Source organism: Pituophis catenifer, unplaced genomic scaffold (genome assembly GCF_029215685.1).
Source record: "Pituophis catenifer annectens isolate HBS135680 unplaced genomic scaffold, rPitCat1.0.hap2 SCAF_18, whole genome shotgun sequence".
Lineage (NCBI taxonomy): Eukaryota > Metazoa > Chordata > Lepidosauria > Squamata > Colubridae > Pituophis > Pituophis catenifer.
The window spans coordinates 205973-220299 of NW_027256898.1; the positions used below are offsets into that span (position 1 = coordinate 205973).

Here is a 14327-nt window from a genome sequence, read left to right on the forward strand (position 1 = left end):
TGTTGTGGGTCTTCCGCGGGGGGGGGGACGGAGGGACAATGGCTGCTTTTGTGGGGATAGCAGCCCCCCAGAGTTCCCTGGAGTGGGGTGTCGGGAGAGAGAGGGAGAAGGGCAGAGTGGGGGGCTCTCTTGCCGGGAGAAGGGGGATTTGCCCCCGTGTTGGGTCTGCTGGGGTTTGGGCTACGCTGATACGTGCATCTCCAGGTCCTGCCTAAATTGAGGGGGGGATGGGGGAGGAAGTACTCCGCTCCAGGGTCCTCTCGCTTCGGAGCAGGGCGGGCGGGGGAGCGGCGGGGCCGCGGTGTGCGCAAGGCTGGGGAGGGGGCCGGCGCGAACTACGACTCCCAGCAGCCCGCGGCCGGGGCACGGGATGATGGGAGCTGTGGTTCTGCCCCTCGGGGGCCGCCACCCGGCCGCCCGTCTCTCTCCCCCACCCACCCCCCTCACTTTCCCGTGGCCGTCGGGGCGGAGCCGGGCTCGGCTGGCCGGCGGAGGGGAGGCGCGCTGGCTGCCAGCGCTGCTGCCGCCAGGATGGCCACGGAGGAGCTGGCCGGCAAGCTGAGCCGCCGCCTGCGCGTGGAGGGGGCCCCCGAGGAGGAGGAGGAGGGCGAGGCGGAGGGGTCGCCGGGCCCCCGAGCCCCCCCGGCCGGCCAGCTCTCGCCGGGCGGCGCCCACCGCGTCTTCAGCCCCTACGGCGAGTTCCGCGAGTTCTCCCGCCGGCAGATCAAGGACATGGAGCGCCTCTTCCGCCAGTGAGTGGCGGGGGGCTTCGCGGGGTCTTTTCGGAGGGGGGGCTGCAGAGGAAGGCCCCCTACTCGCCCCTCCCCCCGCTTCTCTTGCGCCCTGCCGAAAAGCTGGCTGGGGGATGCCCTGCTCGGCGCGGGAGGTGGGTGGGTGGGAGGAAGAGTTGGGGGCTTTTCTTTAAACCCGGAGCGACGCAGAGAGAGAGGGAGGAGGGGGCGGCGGGCAGATGCGAGGGAGGCCGCCTCCGCTCGCATCCTGGGGAAAGCATCCTCTGGGCACGTGCAGAGGACCCTGGCGACGGGATTGCAGGCCGCCCTGGCTTTGGTGAAGGCGATGGGACTTGGAGTCCAAAGTAGCGGAAAAGGCCAAGGCTACCCAGTCTGGAGCCTGGTCCCAAAGAGAAACGCAGATCCGAAAAGCCGGGTCCCCCCCCCCTGCAGGTTTCGGCAGGGCATCGTTTGTGAATTGGTGGGAGGGGGAGGCTGGGATTCCAGCCTGCGATCTGCTTCTGGTAGGAGGGATTTTGGTGTGTGCCCACCCCCCCCTTTCCAGGTGCTCCGCAGCTCCCCGCCTTCTGCTTGTGGGGCTGGCAAGGCAGATCAAGGAGAGCAGGTTGTGCCAGGTGGAAATGCAGCAGCCTGTTTTTCATTCAAGGCTGCCAGGGACTTGGCTTGTGGTGGTTGCTGCTGCTGCTGTTTTATGGGCTGGTTTGCCAAGAAATTTAGGCTATAATGACTCTGAGGTTTAGTGGAGCCTCACTGTTCGGGATAGTCTTCCTGAATACTGGAACTTTGGGGATGGTTCTTTCCGCTCTGGAGGGTCTTTTGGGGCTGGGTGCAGAAGGGGCTGAAACTGACCGGTGGGGCTGCCTGACCTGTAGGTGCTGGGCTGGGGCAGTAAGGAGGGGAAGTGGGGTTTTAAAATTGGCTGGCCTAGCTCTCTCCGTTTCCAGCAAAGCAGACGTGTGTTGCATTCTCGACAAGGGTTGTTTGTGCACTATCACACAGTTATGAAGCGTTTCATCAGCTCCCTGAATGGGGGAAAAGGGGGAAACCTGGCGTCCAAAGGTCATGCTGTAGTTTCTGACTCGTCCGGTAGAGAAAAGGTGGGGAGAAACCCAGGTCACTTGCAGCCCCACCCCCACCCTTTCCTGGCTTCCAGGTTGCCTCCCTCCCAGATTACCTGGGAACCCGAAGCCCCTCCCCAGTTCTTGATAGGCATCTTACTGGCCCACCTCATGACCTGTTCCTGGCACCCCGCATCCAGCCAGCTAGACGCCCACCCAGTTCTGCACTAAACGGAAAGGGTGCGGGTGGCAGATCACACCTGGACAGGCCCCAGTGCACAGATGATGGGGGAACAGAAGGGAAGCTCAGCCAACATTACCAAGCTGTTATAATAATCTGTAGATTATTAAAATGGCACCCTTATAGTTGTAATAATGGTCCCATTGTGAGACCCGGCCCCCTCAAAGCTAGCTTTAAGCCTCCCTGAGCTTGGTGGTTTCCTTGCAGACGTCTCGTAACACCATTAGTGCCACTGGTAACATTACCTGGTTTGGGTCATATAACATCTGCAAGGAAACCACCAAGCCTCTCAGGTTGCCTTCTCTCTAGTGCGCAGCTGCTTCCAGCCGGTCCTTCCAGCTGCCCCCCGTGGGCAACTTCTGCCACTCTGCTCCTTTGGGGCAGGAAGCCAACGTGTGCTCAGACTGGACCCCTCCGCCAGCAGGCACAGCAGTCCAGCAAGAGAAATGCTTGTTTATTCTGGCAGAGGCAACACTGTCCTTCCTGAAGGAACTTCTGTTTTGGAAATTTCCCTGCCCAGGAGAAGGGGAGGTGGGCGAGGGGCATGCAGGGATGTCTTCTGCCAGCCTCGCTCCTGCCAGCTGTGACCTCCTGAACCAGCTGGGTGGCAGCCGGGCAGCTCTTGGAGAGGAAAAGCCGCACAACCAGCAGCACTCCTTTCCCTGCCCTCCTTTGGGCCCATAAAGGCAGCCCAAAAATGCCACCAAGCGACAGGCGAACGAAGCCCGCATCGTTTATCCGGGGGGGGGGGAAAGAAACCCACACGAAGGCCACGTTCGCCAAAAAGTCTCGGAGAAGTTGGGAGCCCCCAGGCTGGAGAGTTCCAGTGGTTTTAGGCCTTCCGTGCTGGAGAGTCCAGGCTCTTGACGGAAGCAGGCCATTCTCTAGGGCGTGTGTGTGTGTGTGTGTGTGCGTGCACGTGAGGGGGGCAACTGGCAACCTCGGGGCGGAGGGTGGCCCTTGGGCCAAACCATGCCACCCTCAGCAGCAGATCCGTCCAGAGCCCCTGCAAGAGGGATCTGGGTCTCCCTGGGAGATCAGCTGGCCGAGGAATCTGTCCAGGGCGGGGGGGGGGGAGCTGGATAACGGGCCCTCCGCTCCTGTTTCCGTCCCCAGGTACGACGCGGGCAAAGACGGCTTCATCGACCTGATGGAGCTGAAACTGATGATGGAGAAACTGGGGGCTCCCCAGACGCACCTGGGCTTGAAGAACATGATCAAGGAAGTGGACGAAGATGTGGACAGCAAGCTCAGTTTTCGGGAGGTGAGAGTCCTTCCCCCGCCCACCCCCCAGCTTAAACAAGGGCTGGGGCAGAATCTGGCGGAAGCTCCGGTCTGTTTCCAACCCTTTCCCCCCTCCCACCATCACCACAGTTCCTTCTCATCTTCCGCAAAGCGGCCGCCGGGGAGCTGGAGGAAGACAGTGGCCTACACGCCCTGGCCTGCCTCTCGGAGATCGACGTCTCCACCCAGGGCGTCAAGGGGGCCAAGAGCTTTTTCGAGGCCAAAGTAAGCAGGGAAGAGGGCAGCCTCGGGGGGGGGGGGCAAGGGGAGCAGGTTCACTTGCACAGTTGAGCCTGGAAACCAGCTGGGCGGCTTTGGGCCCCACTTTCTTGGCCCACCTCATGAGGACATTGTTGTGGGGGAAAAAAGGGGGGAGGGAGGGAGAGGATCACCCCCTTGAGTTATTGATAAAAAGAATAAAGGAGGGCTAAACATAAATAAACCCACCCCCCACCCCCCGCCCTCCTTGGCCGCCCCGTCCCCGCAGGTGCAGGCGATGAACGTGGGTAGCCGCTTCGAAGAGGAGATCAAGGCAGAGCAGGAGGAGAAGCGGCGCCAGGCAGAGGAGCTGAAGCAGCGGAAGGAGGCCTTCAAGGAGCTGCAGTCCACCTTCAGGCAGTAGCCAGCACCCCGCCCCCGAGCCCCCCACCGGACACAGCCCATCCCCCCGCCACACCCATCCGCCCCCCCCACTGCAAGACCCTCCAGCCGGTGTTTGCGGGCCAGGTGACGGCTAGAGGCGCAGGAGCCCGAGGGGTCCCAGTCAGCTGGCGACCCAGCGTGGTTGGTGGGCAAACCGCTGGGGGAAGAAGGCAGACCTTGGAGCCCCCAGACCCATTTGGGCCTGATTTGCAACCCCCTTCCCCCGAGCCAGCCGTTCGGTGTTTCCTTCGCGGCGTTTTCGTCTCCCGTCCGTCGGTCTCGTGGTTCTCCGTGTCTCCTGGTCCCAGGTTTGCGGACTCGATGTGTGAATCGTTCCATTCTCCCCCTGGGGTTGTGGTGCATGGATGTGGCTTGCTGTTAAAGGCGGGGTGGAGGTCTCCCCACTCCCCCCACCACCCCCGGCTGCTTGTGCCGAAATGCTGTCTTTGTGTGCGTTGCCTCAGCTGTATAGATGTGCTCGGACTGGGGGCTCCAGCTCCTGGGGGTCCCCAGCCAAGTGGGCAGGTGGGGGCGCTGGGGGGGTCTCCTTTGAGGGAGCCCTTTATACCACTTTCCCTCAGGGCCCCCGTCACTCTCCTTTCCCACCCTGGCTTTGGAGTTTAGACTCAGCAAAACGTTTAGGGGGCGTCCCCGGCTGTTCTCTGACAGGCAGGGGATAATGGGAGCTGGAGTCTGGCATGTCTGCGGGACAGGGTCAGTTTATAGTTTGTGTGTCTGTGCGTGTGTTTCTGTGTGTGTGTGTGTTTATGTCCAGACAATAATTTCCAAGTTCTGGAATTGTGTTGTTGTGTAGAAGTGTTCTGGTGGCAGGAACAGAAGGAGAGGAGAGGTGCCGGAATCAGGCCCTCCCGAGAGATTTGGGGCAGGTGGGGCCCCGGGTCTGTTTGAAGCGGTGAACCCTCCAGCCCCGGGAGCTCCACCGGTCGGGGAGGGATGGGACTGTGTCAAAATCCCCCAGGTGGGAGTGGCACCTAGAGGTCATCTAATCCAACCCCCAGCCGAGGAAGACATTCACGGTGGGGCAGTTGGGGACCCAGCTCCTTTTCCACTGCCCCAGACGGCCGGAGGGTTAGGCCGACTGGAGCGTAGAAGGGGCCTCCAGTGGGGCCACTTGTCCACAAGGGGGTCTCTTTCCTAGGTGGGCCCCCTTAGCCAGCTGTGTGAGCTCTGCCATGGATGGCCAAAAAAAAACCCCCACAACCCACTGAAACATGGCTTAATAGCAGCGTCTGAGCCAGAACATGGTTAAGAAGGCGGTGTGAGGCGTGAACCACTCTGATGCTAGCTTGTTCAACAAGCCACAATCCAGGCAGACCTGGCTCAGTACTTTGCAGAGCCCTGTCTAGCTGTAGTTGTGCGGGGGGGGGGGGGGCTCCTTCCACACACACACCGCCCCCCCCTTCTCTCCGTGCTTGCTTGCTTCTGTGCTGAACTTGTGCTTTTGGGCCCCTGAAGGCTGGCTGGCTCCTTCCTGGGGCCGCGGGAGGGTTTGTGCTCCGCCTGACCTGGAAGCCACAAGGTCTGCGGGTTGGGAGGCGGCGGCCTTTTTCGGGTTCAGAAGCTGCTCCATTTCAGTGGTATGGTTTTATTTTTTTTACCCAAATATAATTAAAACAGAACTATATTTCATAAAGCTCATGGTGGTATCCGGATTCTCTCTCTTGTGGCGGTGGGGTGGGGGGAGGAATTCAATCAGGAAGTGCGGCTGATGCCTCTGGGCCATTCCTGTGGCTGGGCTTACTGACTCGAGCAACCTCTCCGGTCTGCTGCAGAGGAGGGGGTGGGGTGGGTAGGACGGAGCCGGCCAAATGGGCCAGTCGGTCAGATTCAGACCCCACCCCAAGTGGAGGCAGCAGCTTTCCCCCCCGCCCCTCCCCCCCACCCCCGAGAAGGCCAGATGGCATCGCTTAGCCATTCCTGGGCAAGCCAGAAGCCAAAGTGAGGACTTGCTGAGGTTGTGTGAATCAGGCGACAAAGACATTGATTTCCATGGTTCTGGGCTTGGTGTGCAGGCTTCTTCCGGCCAGGCCCCATAAAGGTTTGATTGTGGTTTATCCCACAAGCCACGGGGTGCCTCCTGTTCCCCCATGGGAAGCGGACAGGTGAGGAAGGACGCGCGAAAGGGAGGTTTCCACCGGCCGTGCCAGGCTGGATGAGGCAGCTGCTGCTTCTCCCATGGCTGGGACTGCTGAGCCAGGGCCCCCCCCCCATTACCCAGAGGGCCTCTGGCCATACCCGTTGAGGCCAGGAGTTGCCCTTGGGCCCCCGAGGAGCTGGCGTCACCAGGACTGGTCTGGCTCCCTAGTACCAAGGCTGGGATGGCTTTCTCTGGGCAGCACCACCCACAGCCAAGCCAGGTTCCTGATGGGAGTGTGGGAGGGGGGCCCAAGACGATTTTGGGGGGGGGGTGCAGAAAGAGCCGCTCTGCCCCCCCTCCCCCTGTGAGCGGACGATGACTGCGATCTCTGCCAAGGGGCAGCCTTCCTCCTTTATCGACCCAGCGATAACCTGGCAAGATCAAAGAGGCCTGGCGATCACACCTGGTCGGGGCTCCAAGGATGCTCGGCTGCAGCTGGCTATAAATACGGGAGGGGCTTCCCACAAAGCCCACTTCAGCGGCTGCCATCATGTTCAAGCTGCTCTGTGCCCTCCTGCTCGTGGCTCATGGTAAGTGGTTGTGGGGAGGGAGCCCTGCCCTGCCTCCCCTCTGGGAACAGATGGTTAGGGTTAGGGCTAGGGCTAGCCTTGCCTGGAACTGCTCAGTGAAGGGACTAGTCAGTTTCTCTGGCTATTTAATGCAAAGAGAATCTGGTCACTCCTTCTTGCACTGATGCACTTTCAAAAGGTGACATTTCCCCCTTGGAAGTGCCTCAGTTTCCCCTGTTTGTGGGGGCCAGACTTTAGAAGAAGAAAGCTGTCGAGAGGGCTCGTGTGTTATTGACCTCAGTCGCTGAGAGGCCTCCTTTCCTTCCTTCGCTCTCCTCCTCTGTGCTTTTCTCAGCTTACGGCTGTGGCCACCCCACCTACGTGCCCAACATTTCGCGTGTGGTTGGGGGCGAAGATGTCCGGCCCCACAGCTGGCCCTGGCAGGTAAGGGGTACTTGGGGGGGGATCCTTGCTTGCCACAGTCTGGAAGGGCAGAATGATGGCTGACTGCCGGTGTTGCTCTGGGGGACTCCTTGCCACTGGAAGGGGGAAGAGGAGATCTTTGTGAAAGGGGGGTTCTTGCCCGTTTCTTCAGGGGTTTGAGGTGCAGGGCAAAATCCAGGTTGGAGGGAAGGGAAATTTTGAGGGTTTTGAAGGTAATAGTTGGGCCCATTTTGCTTCCAGGTCTCCCTCCAGTATGACAAGAAAGGAGTTTGGGCTCACACTTGCGGCGGGACCCTCATTGACGCCAACTGGGTGCTGACAGCGGCTCACTGCATCAGGTACCCCCTGCGTCCCTCCAAGGGGCCCTGAGGGGGAGGCGGAATTTGTGAGAAAGAGGCTTTTCTTCTCCTTGGATTTAGCAAGCGAAGCCACAGCCTCTTGTCTCCCAAAACACCTGCCAGCTTTCTGAAGAGACTCTTGCTTCCCTCCCCTTCCCCTGTCCCCACAGCTCCAAGCGGACCTACCGAGTGCTGCTGGGCAAGCAGAACCTGAAAGCGGCCGAGGCTGGGGAGGTGGCCGTGGCAGTGGAGAAGGCCATCGTCCACGAGAAGTGGAACTCACTCTTCATTATGTAGGTCTCTGGAGGACTGGCCGAGGAGGGGGCGGCCATGCCACAGATGACCGGGGGGGGGGGGCTTGCTTCACCCTCTCCTTCCCGGGGTGCCCTCCTGCCCCCCCCCCAAATGCTGCTGTTCCTCTTGCAGCAACGACATCGCCCTGTTGAAGCTGGCGGAGCCGGTCCAGTTCAGCGACACCATCCAGCCCTCCTGCCTGCCCTCCCCGGAGTCTCTGCTGCCCCAGGGCTTCCCCTGCTACGTCACCGGGTGGGGCCGTCTCTGGAGTAAGTCACCGGCTGCCCCTCCCCCACCCAAAGCGGGGAGGAATAGCCCCAAAGGTGGGCAACCTGGGCTCCTAACGCCCCCCCCCCCCCTTCCTCACTTGCAGCCAACGGGCCCATCGCGGACACCCTTCAGCAGGGCTTCCTGCCCGTGGTCGACCACGCCACCTGCACCCAGAAGGACTGGTGGGGCTCCATGGTCAAGCCCAGCATGGTCTGCGCGGGGGGAGACGGTGTCATTTCGGGCTGCAATGTAGGTTTGCTTCTCCTGGACGACAAATGGGAGTTGCCGAAGGCCAAACTGTGGTTAGCTGAACTCATGATCAGCCACAACAGTCTGGGTTCTAATCCTGCATGAACCCACAGGGCTTCGTGACTGGATTGGCAGGAAGCTGGGATCCAACCCAGTGCAATCTGGTTTCTCACAATCAGTGGTTACAAGGACGGGGACATAGCCACCCAGCCAGCCAGCCTCTGGAGGGTTGCCGCTCTCCCGTCCCTGCAACCGGCCTGCCCTCCTCTGTCCTCAGGGTGACTCCGGGGGGCCCCTGAACTGCCGCAATGGCGACTCCTGGCAAGTCCATGGCATTGTGAGTTTTGGGTCCGCCCTCGGCTGCAACACGGCCAAGAAGCCCACCGTCTTCACCCGCGTCTCTGCCTTCATCACCTGGATCAACGAGGTGAGTGTGCAGTGGCAGGGACCCCGTCCTGGCTCCCACTTGGATCCTTTCCCCACGGACTCAGAGGCCCCCTATCCGGAGCGATGGACAGACACCCTTTCTGATAATCTGGGAAATCCAGCAATGTTTGATTCTATCGCCATGAGGTCAGGAAGCCTCCTCAACGATAGGCTTGGCCCTGATCCTTCTGTGGCTGGAGCATGTGCAGAGGGCAGACCCTGAAAAGCCAGGCATCGGCTCCCCCGCCTTCTCCTGCCGAAGGGGTGGCTTGGCTACATAGCTCACCCCGAGGGGAGCCCCTCCAGCTCTGCTTCCGCAAGGGGGGGAATTGTGCCTGGTTAATGCTGGAGAAGCGTCGCGCAGGGCAGAGATGCTGCAGCTGCCATCAGGGTTTGTCCAGGAAAAACACGTATTTTAAGAAGGCGGTGAACAAGAACCCCTTTGCTTTCTCTTTTCCCCTCCCATAGAAAATGACTCAGGACTGAGGAGGCAGCTGTGCCGCCTGGCAAACCGAGATTGGAAAAGGCTCAATAAACATTTTAACCTCCCAAAGGGCTGTGTGTTTGTAGCATTTCCTGCCCTCCCCCCACCCCCACCCCCCAAAAAAGCCTGGGATTTCTTCAAAAAAAAAAAACACCTCCCCCCATTCATTCATCTCCGGGTCGGTCTGTGTGACTTTACCTCGCCTGTTAACCACAACTGCACCTCTAAAGGCAAAGGAATCCGCCACCATCAGGCAACTGAGGCAAGAGGCAAGCTCTAGCAGGTACAGGGAGTCCTCGACTTATGACCACAATGGAGCCAAAAATACATGTTGCCGAGACATCTGTTAAGTGAGTTCCCCCCCCCTTCATTTTACAACCTTCCTTGCCACCTTTGTTAAGCGAACCACAGCAGTTAAGTTAGCCAGATGGTGGTTATGTGAATCCAGCTTCCCCCATTGACTTTGCTTGCCAGAAAGTAGCAAAAGGGGAATCACGTGACACCCCCCCCCCAGGACACGCTGAGCGTCTGAATTCTGATCATGTGACCATAGGGAGGCTGCCACGGTCGTGTGAAAAATCGCTCCACGGCCCTTTGTTTCAGTGCATTCGTAAATTTGAATGGTACTAAATGAACTCTGGTAACTCCCCCCGTACAATGCTTTCACAGCTCAGGTGTGTGATGGGACTGTGTAGGCGACAATTTTGGGTGGAGAAAGGAAGGCGGAGGGCGCCCCCCCTCCCCCTCACTTCTAAGCTCACGAGAGGCTCCAGAACTGCCCGATGTTTCCTGGCAAGACCAGGCCTCCCTCTCAGGGAAAGGAGCACCTTAAGGGGTTTTTTTTTTTTTTTTTTTAAGATTAACGCTTGTGGCTCAAAAACAATTTCGAAGAGCACCTTCTCATTGTAATTATCTTGATTTCTCAAAAAGAGGAAGAAGAGAAATGTAAACAGCAGAAACTTGATTCACATTGATTTGTTCCATTAGAACTCCATAAGCCAAGGTTTCCATGCAACTCCAAAGGCTGGCCGATAGGGGAGGGCGGGGATCATTTGGAGTCTGGGGTCTCTGCCTGCTGTTGGGGGCTTTCCCATGGAACACAGCACTGAACAGGCACCAGGTGGCAAAATGGGGCCTTAAAGATCTCACCCACCCACCCCCCAAAAAAATACATCTCCAGAAATACGTCCCAGGACCGGTGAAGGAAATTTTGTCATGCCTTGAAGAAAAACTTTTTCCGGAGAAAGTTGAAGTGACCCGGCATTTGCTTGTAAGGTCCTGCAACTTTGGCAGCGACGATGTTTCCCACCTGCGGAGGAAGAGGGGTGGGGTGGGGTGGGGTGGGGTGAGAAATGGGTTCCTGCAGAGACCATGTGGGCCCCCATCTCACTGGGAAGGAACCGCCCCCCGAAAGCCGGAATTCATGGCTTGAGGATGAGGAAGGCGCCCCACACTTGCTACCCCAGATTGGGGTCGGGGGGAAAGACTAAAAGCACCGCCCGAGGCCCAGAGGAATGGCAAAGGGGGGGACCACGAAGGTACCTTCATGAGGATGCTGGGCAAGTCCTCCAGGTGGGCATATTCGGCCAAGACCTGATCCAGAGCCTCGATGAACCAGGAGCCGCTCTGGGTGTCCCGCCAGGAGACGTGGCCTTTGGGACAGAAGTGCCACGTGTCAGAGCTCGCCCGTCCTCACAACTGAAAGGTGGTCATGAAAGCTGAAGTGGCGCCCATCGGTGGCACAGGAGGGGGACTCCCCTGGTGACTGCCGAGGGTTGCCCCTTACCTGGGAAGGTGGGATAGCAAACCAAGATGTCGCTGTCTGTGGGCAGACTAGCTGTGGCATCAAGCTCATCGGAGTCTCCTCCCGGCCCTGGCATTGGGGTGGCGTCTGACTCCACGGCTTTTCCTTCACGCCGGCCTGGCGGTGTGTCGGCCTCCATTTCAAAGCCTTGGTCTTTTTCCTCTGGGAAGCCAAAGAGGTTTGTTTTCCCAGGTGATGGTTTGGGCCCGTGGCCCCTCTGGAGCTCAAAGATCACCCCCCCCCCTCACCTCCTCCGCAGGCCTGGATGAGGAACAATTTTGGCTTCCCCCTCAGACTCGGGCAGTGGGAGCCGTTGAAATAGCTGACCACCTTCTGCACTGGAATGCGCTGCCCGTCCGTCCCAATGATGGCGCCCGGAATCTGGATGTGGTAGCTCTGGAAGTGGCAGGAGACCCTCAGGAGCGACCCCCCAGGGAAGGGAAGCTCTCAAGGAGCAAGTTGCTTAGGCGGTAGTTACAACCTAGCCTGAAAAAGGGGAGTTACAGCCCAGTTCCAGTGGTTGGCCCCCTCCCCCATCATCATGTCATGCCTTTGGGCCCCATGGCTGCCATTGGGTTGGGTTCATGACCGCGGCATTGTTTTTACGACAAAGTTCCCTTAACAACTGCTGCAAAAAAAAAAAAAAAAAAAGGTGTGTGTCTTACAAGGAGCCAAACTGGTTTCTAGGCAGCAGCAACACTTGAATTACATTTATTCGGAGCACAGCAAGGCTTAACGGTTCAGAAAAGCAGCAGCTGCCCCTCAAGTATCAAAGCCCCGGCTTCTTCAGGCCTGCCCCCCTCGCACCTGCCCTAGACGGATTAATCGCTGGTCTCTGGGTGGGATCTTGAGTTGATGTTATCCTGTGGGGGAAGCATGCGGCCACCCTGCACGAAGCATGCTCTAGGCGCCTGCCTACCTCACAGCCGTGCGACAGAATGACCACCATGCAGCAGTCCAGACCGCTGTGATCGCACCTGGCCAGGCTCTGCAGCTCCTGAGCTATTTCCTGAGGGGGGGGGGGAAAGAGAGAGAGAGAGACCCTGAGGACGCCCAGCAACAAGAGCAGCCTGCCCACCCAGCAAGACCAATTTCCTTTCGGCCTCCTTCTGCCAAGCAACGGAAAGAAGGAACAGTTGCCTTATGACTGCTTTCAAAGCTGAATCCAGATCTTGGGGAGGGGGGAAATATTTTCCCCTTTGAGACAGGAATTTGTACAGCAGATCCTGAAAGGGGTCTCAACTAGGCCACCACTGGCAGGCCAGATGCTCCTGATCCATTATCATCACCTATTTATTTATATGGTATCTTTTTATGTTTATTTATAAACAATATCCTCATCGCTATTTTAGAAATACAGCTTTTAACTTTGTCCATTTTTCCAAACCCTTTTACGGTTTTTTATTCTTATATTGTTTCTGTTTTACAGAAAACTCAAGTCATAAAATTAAAAATAAATTGCCTCTGAAGGACCACTGATCGCTGGATGAGGTCAGTTTGGAGATGGACCCTGCACGCTGCCCAGGGTGCTACAGCCACATTCTGAAGTGTGGGTCCTTGCGTGCAGCCAGGGGTGAGACTAGATGACCACCTGGACCCCAGATAAGTTCTGTCGTTCTGTATGAGTGATTTTCCTTTCTCAAGCCCCAGCTTGAGATGCTCACCTGAGCTGTAAGGTCTTCCTTGGTCAAGACCTCGAAATGCAGCGCCCGGAACCTCTTTTCCAGCCTCTGGCGATCGATGTCGGAGCCCAGGCGACGTTTCAAATCCGTGTCTTTGTCGAAATGGACGTTGTTGATGATGAGACAGTAGCCACAGGGCTCAGAATTCAGAGGGTAAACCTGTCAGGACACGTCAAGAGTTATACCGGCCTGGCACCACTGCAAAGTGACCTCCAGCCGGCCCTTAGCCCAGTGCGGCCTCTGAATGGAACCTAAAATCTTGGATAAAATTTTAACTGGAGATTTTACGCAGCCCATCTTCTGACTCTGGGGAGTGTTCTCTCAAGAGGGGAGAAGGAATTCCATCTCAGTTTTTCACGTGGGAAAGTGAAGGCAGCCAGGGAGACAGAATGACATTCTCTCCCGATTTCAATGATCGAGAAAAGTAAACAAATAAAAATCCAAAAACTGGAAAGAGTCCCGACCCTGTGAGGAGAGCGGCAGAAAAACCAAAATCTCCTTTTCAGGGGAGGAAATGGCCCAACACTCATCCGAACAGAAGCAAAGCGCTGGAGTTGCAGGCTTTCCATCCCGTCTGCTGGTGTTCCTGAGGCAGCCCCCACTGCTGGCCGGGGGAGTTTTATGTGGGCACCAGGAGTCAAACGCAGCCCCTGGGAACGGCCGGGGGGGTGGGGGGGAGGGGGAAGGAAGCAAACTCACCATTTCTGAATCCATTTTGGGTTTCTCTCCGACGGGGTCTAGAAGGCGGGAGAGAGAGAGAGGGAAGGGGAAACGGTCGGAGGGGAAAACAAAAGTCCCGCTTGGAGCCAAGCCGCACCTTGAAACAAAGCCCAGCAGGACTTTGACTGTCTCCCCGGCCGGCCGGCCAAAAGGCCAGGAAATCTGGACTTTTCCCCTCTTCCGCCCTTCCCTCCTCCTCCTCCCCCCCCGGAAGCTGGCCCAGGAAGGCACTTGGGTGGGTGGGTGGGTGTTGTGTGGGTGTGTTGTGTTGTGTAGAGGCAATGAAACCCAGGACCACCTGCGAAGGGGGGGGGAATGATACCCACAAGCAGCCACAGAGCCGGTGGGGGTGGGGGTGGGGGTGTGGGGGTCGACCTGCCTCACTTACCTGGCTGGCTGGGCTGGTGGGCCGGGGCCTTCCCGGGCAGGGGACGATGGGCCTCAGGGTGCCTCGGGGGCTGCTCGGGGGGTCCCTCCGGGCGGCGCCCGTCGCTCAGCAGCTCCGCCAGCGCCTCCTGGCCGCTCTCCCGCAGGCACAGCACGAAGTCCCCCAGCGCCCTCCGGCCCCGCGTCGCCACGTCGCCCACCAGCTGCCTCGCCTGGTCCCGCCGGGTCCCCGCCGACTGCGCAGGCGCAGGGAGAGAGAGAGAGAGAGAGAGATAGAGAAGAGGGGGAGAGAGCGTTGGGGGCACGACTAGATGGCCGCACGGGGACCCCCATCCTCTCCCCCCACCCCCACCCGCACATTAGTACCTGGATCTCCTCGATCATGTCGGCGGTGAAGAGGCCCCGGCGCAGGAGCGGCGCCCAGAGCGGCTCCAGCCGCAGCTCCTTCACCAGCCTCACCCGGGAGCGAAGCAGCCGCCGCCGGTCCGCTTCCTCCATGGCCGGGGTCGGGGTGGAAACGCTGCTACTGCGCATGCGCGCACCTCTCCCTCCCTCCCTCCCTCCCTCCCTCCCAGGTCCCTGCGC

The 14327-nt window shown here is 58.9% G+C and overlaps 3 protein-coding genes across 4 annotated transcripts; 2 read left to right on the forward strand and 1 right to left on the reverse strand.

Moving 5' to 3' along the window:
- The first annotated feature begins 227 nt into the window (after positions 1–227).
- Positions 228–5631, forward strand: EFHD2 (EF-hand domain family member D2). Its single transcript, XM_070956079.1, is given in 7 exon segments — positions 228–275; positions 278–379; positions 381–506; positions 508–752; positions 3168–3315; positions 3426–3560; positions 3823–5631. Coding segments are annotated over 7 exon segments (939 nt in total). The 3' UTR covers positions 3958–5631.
- Positions 5632–6523: 892 nt separating this feature from the next.
- Positions 6524–9193, forward strand: CTRC (chymotrypsin C). Its single transcript, XM_070956028.1, has 8 exons — positions 6524–6665; positions 7000–7088; positions 7329–7426; positions 7597–7719; positions 7853–7989; positions 8094–8239; positions 8517–8666; positions 9134–9193. The coding sequence occupies exons 1-8, from the start codon at positions 6626–6628 to the stop codon at positions 9149–9151; spliced, it is 801 nt and encodes a 266-aa protein (XP_070812129.1). The 5' UTR covers positions 6524–6625; the 3' UTR covers positions 9152–9193.
- Positions 9194–10046: 853 nt separating this feature from the next.
- Positions 10047–14240, reverse strand: CASP9 (caspase 9). 2 transcript variants are annotated; one of them, XM_070956024.1, is made up of 9 exons: positions 14109–14240; positions 13744–13978; positions 13335–13372; positions 12618–12794; positions 11873–11962; positions 11202–11349; positions 10936–11115; positions 10692–10801; positions 10047–10458 (listed from the first exon to the last, which is right to left on the reverse strand). In XM_070956024.1, exons 1-9 carry the CDS (start codon positions 14238–14240, stop codon positions 10363–10365), a joined length of 1206 nt encoding a protein of 401 aa, XP_070812125.1. In that variant the 3' UTR covers positions 10047–10362. The 2 variants fall into 2 exon arrangements, with proteins under 2 accessions (XP_070812125.1, XP_070812126.1); XM_070956025.1 differs by lacking the exon at positions 10047–10458 and having other exon boundaries at positions 10710–10847.
- Between the last annotated feature and the right edge of the window lie 87 nt (positions 14241–14327).

Excerpts from the sequence above, each read along its gene's own strand:
- CASP9 (XM_070956024.1), bottom strand. The coding sequence starts at position 14,240 with ATGGAGGAAGCGGACCGGCGGCGGCTGCTTCGCTCCCGGGTGAGGCTG. Across the intron at positions 12,795-13,334 it reads CCAAAATGGATTCAGAAATG|GTTTACCCTCTGAATTCTGA; the intron begins GTGAGTTTGCTT and ends GTGTCCTGACAG. Across the intron at positions 11,350-11,872 it reads TTCTGTCGCACGGCTGTGAG|AGCTACCACATCCAGATTCC; the intron begins GTAGGCAGGCGC and ends TGCCACTTCCAG.
- CTRC (XM_070956028.1), top strand. The coding sequence starts at position 6,626 with ATGTTCAAGCTGCTCTGTGCCCTCCTGCTCGTGGCTCATG. Across the intron at positions 7,089-7,328 it reads CCCACAGCTGGCCCTGGCAG|GTCTCCCTCCAGTATGACAA; the intron begins GTAAGGGGTACT and ends TTTTGCTTCCAG. Across the intron at positions 7,990-8,093 it reads CGGGTGGGGCCGTCTCTGGA|CCAACGGGCCCATCGCGGAC; the intron begins GTAAGTCACCGG and ends CCTCACTTGCAG.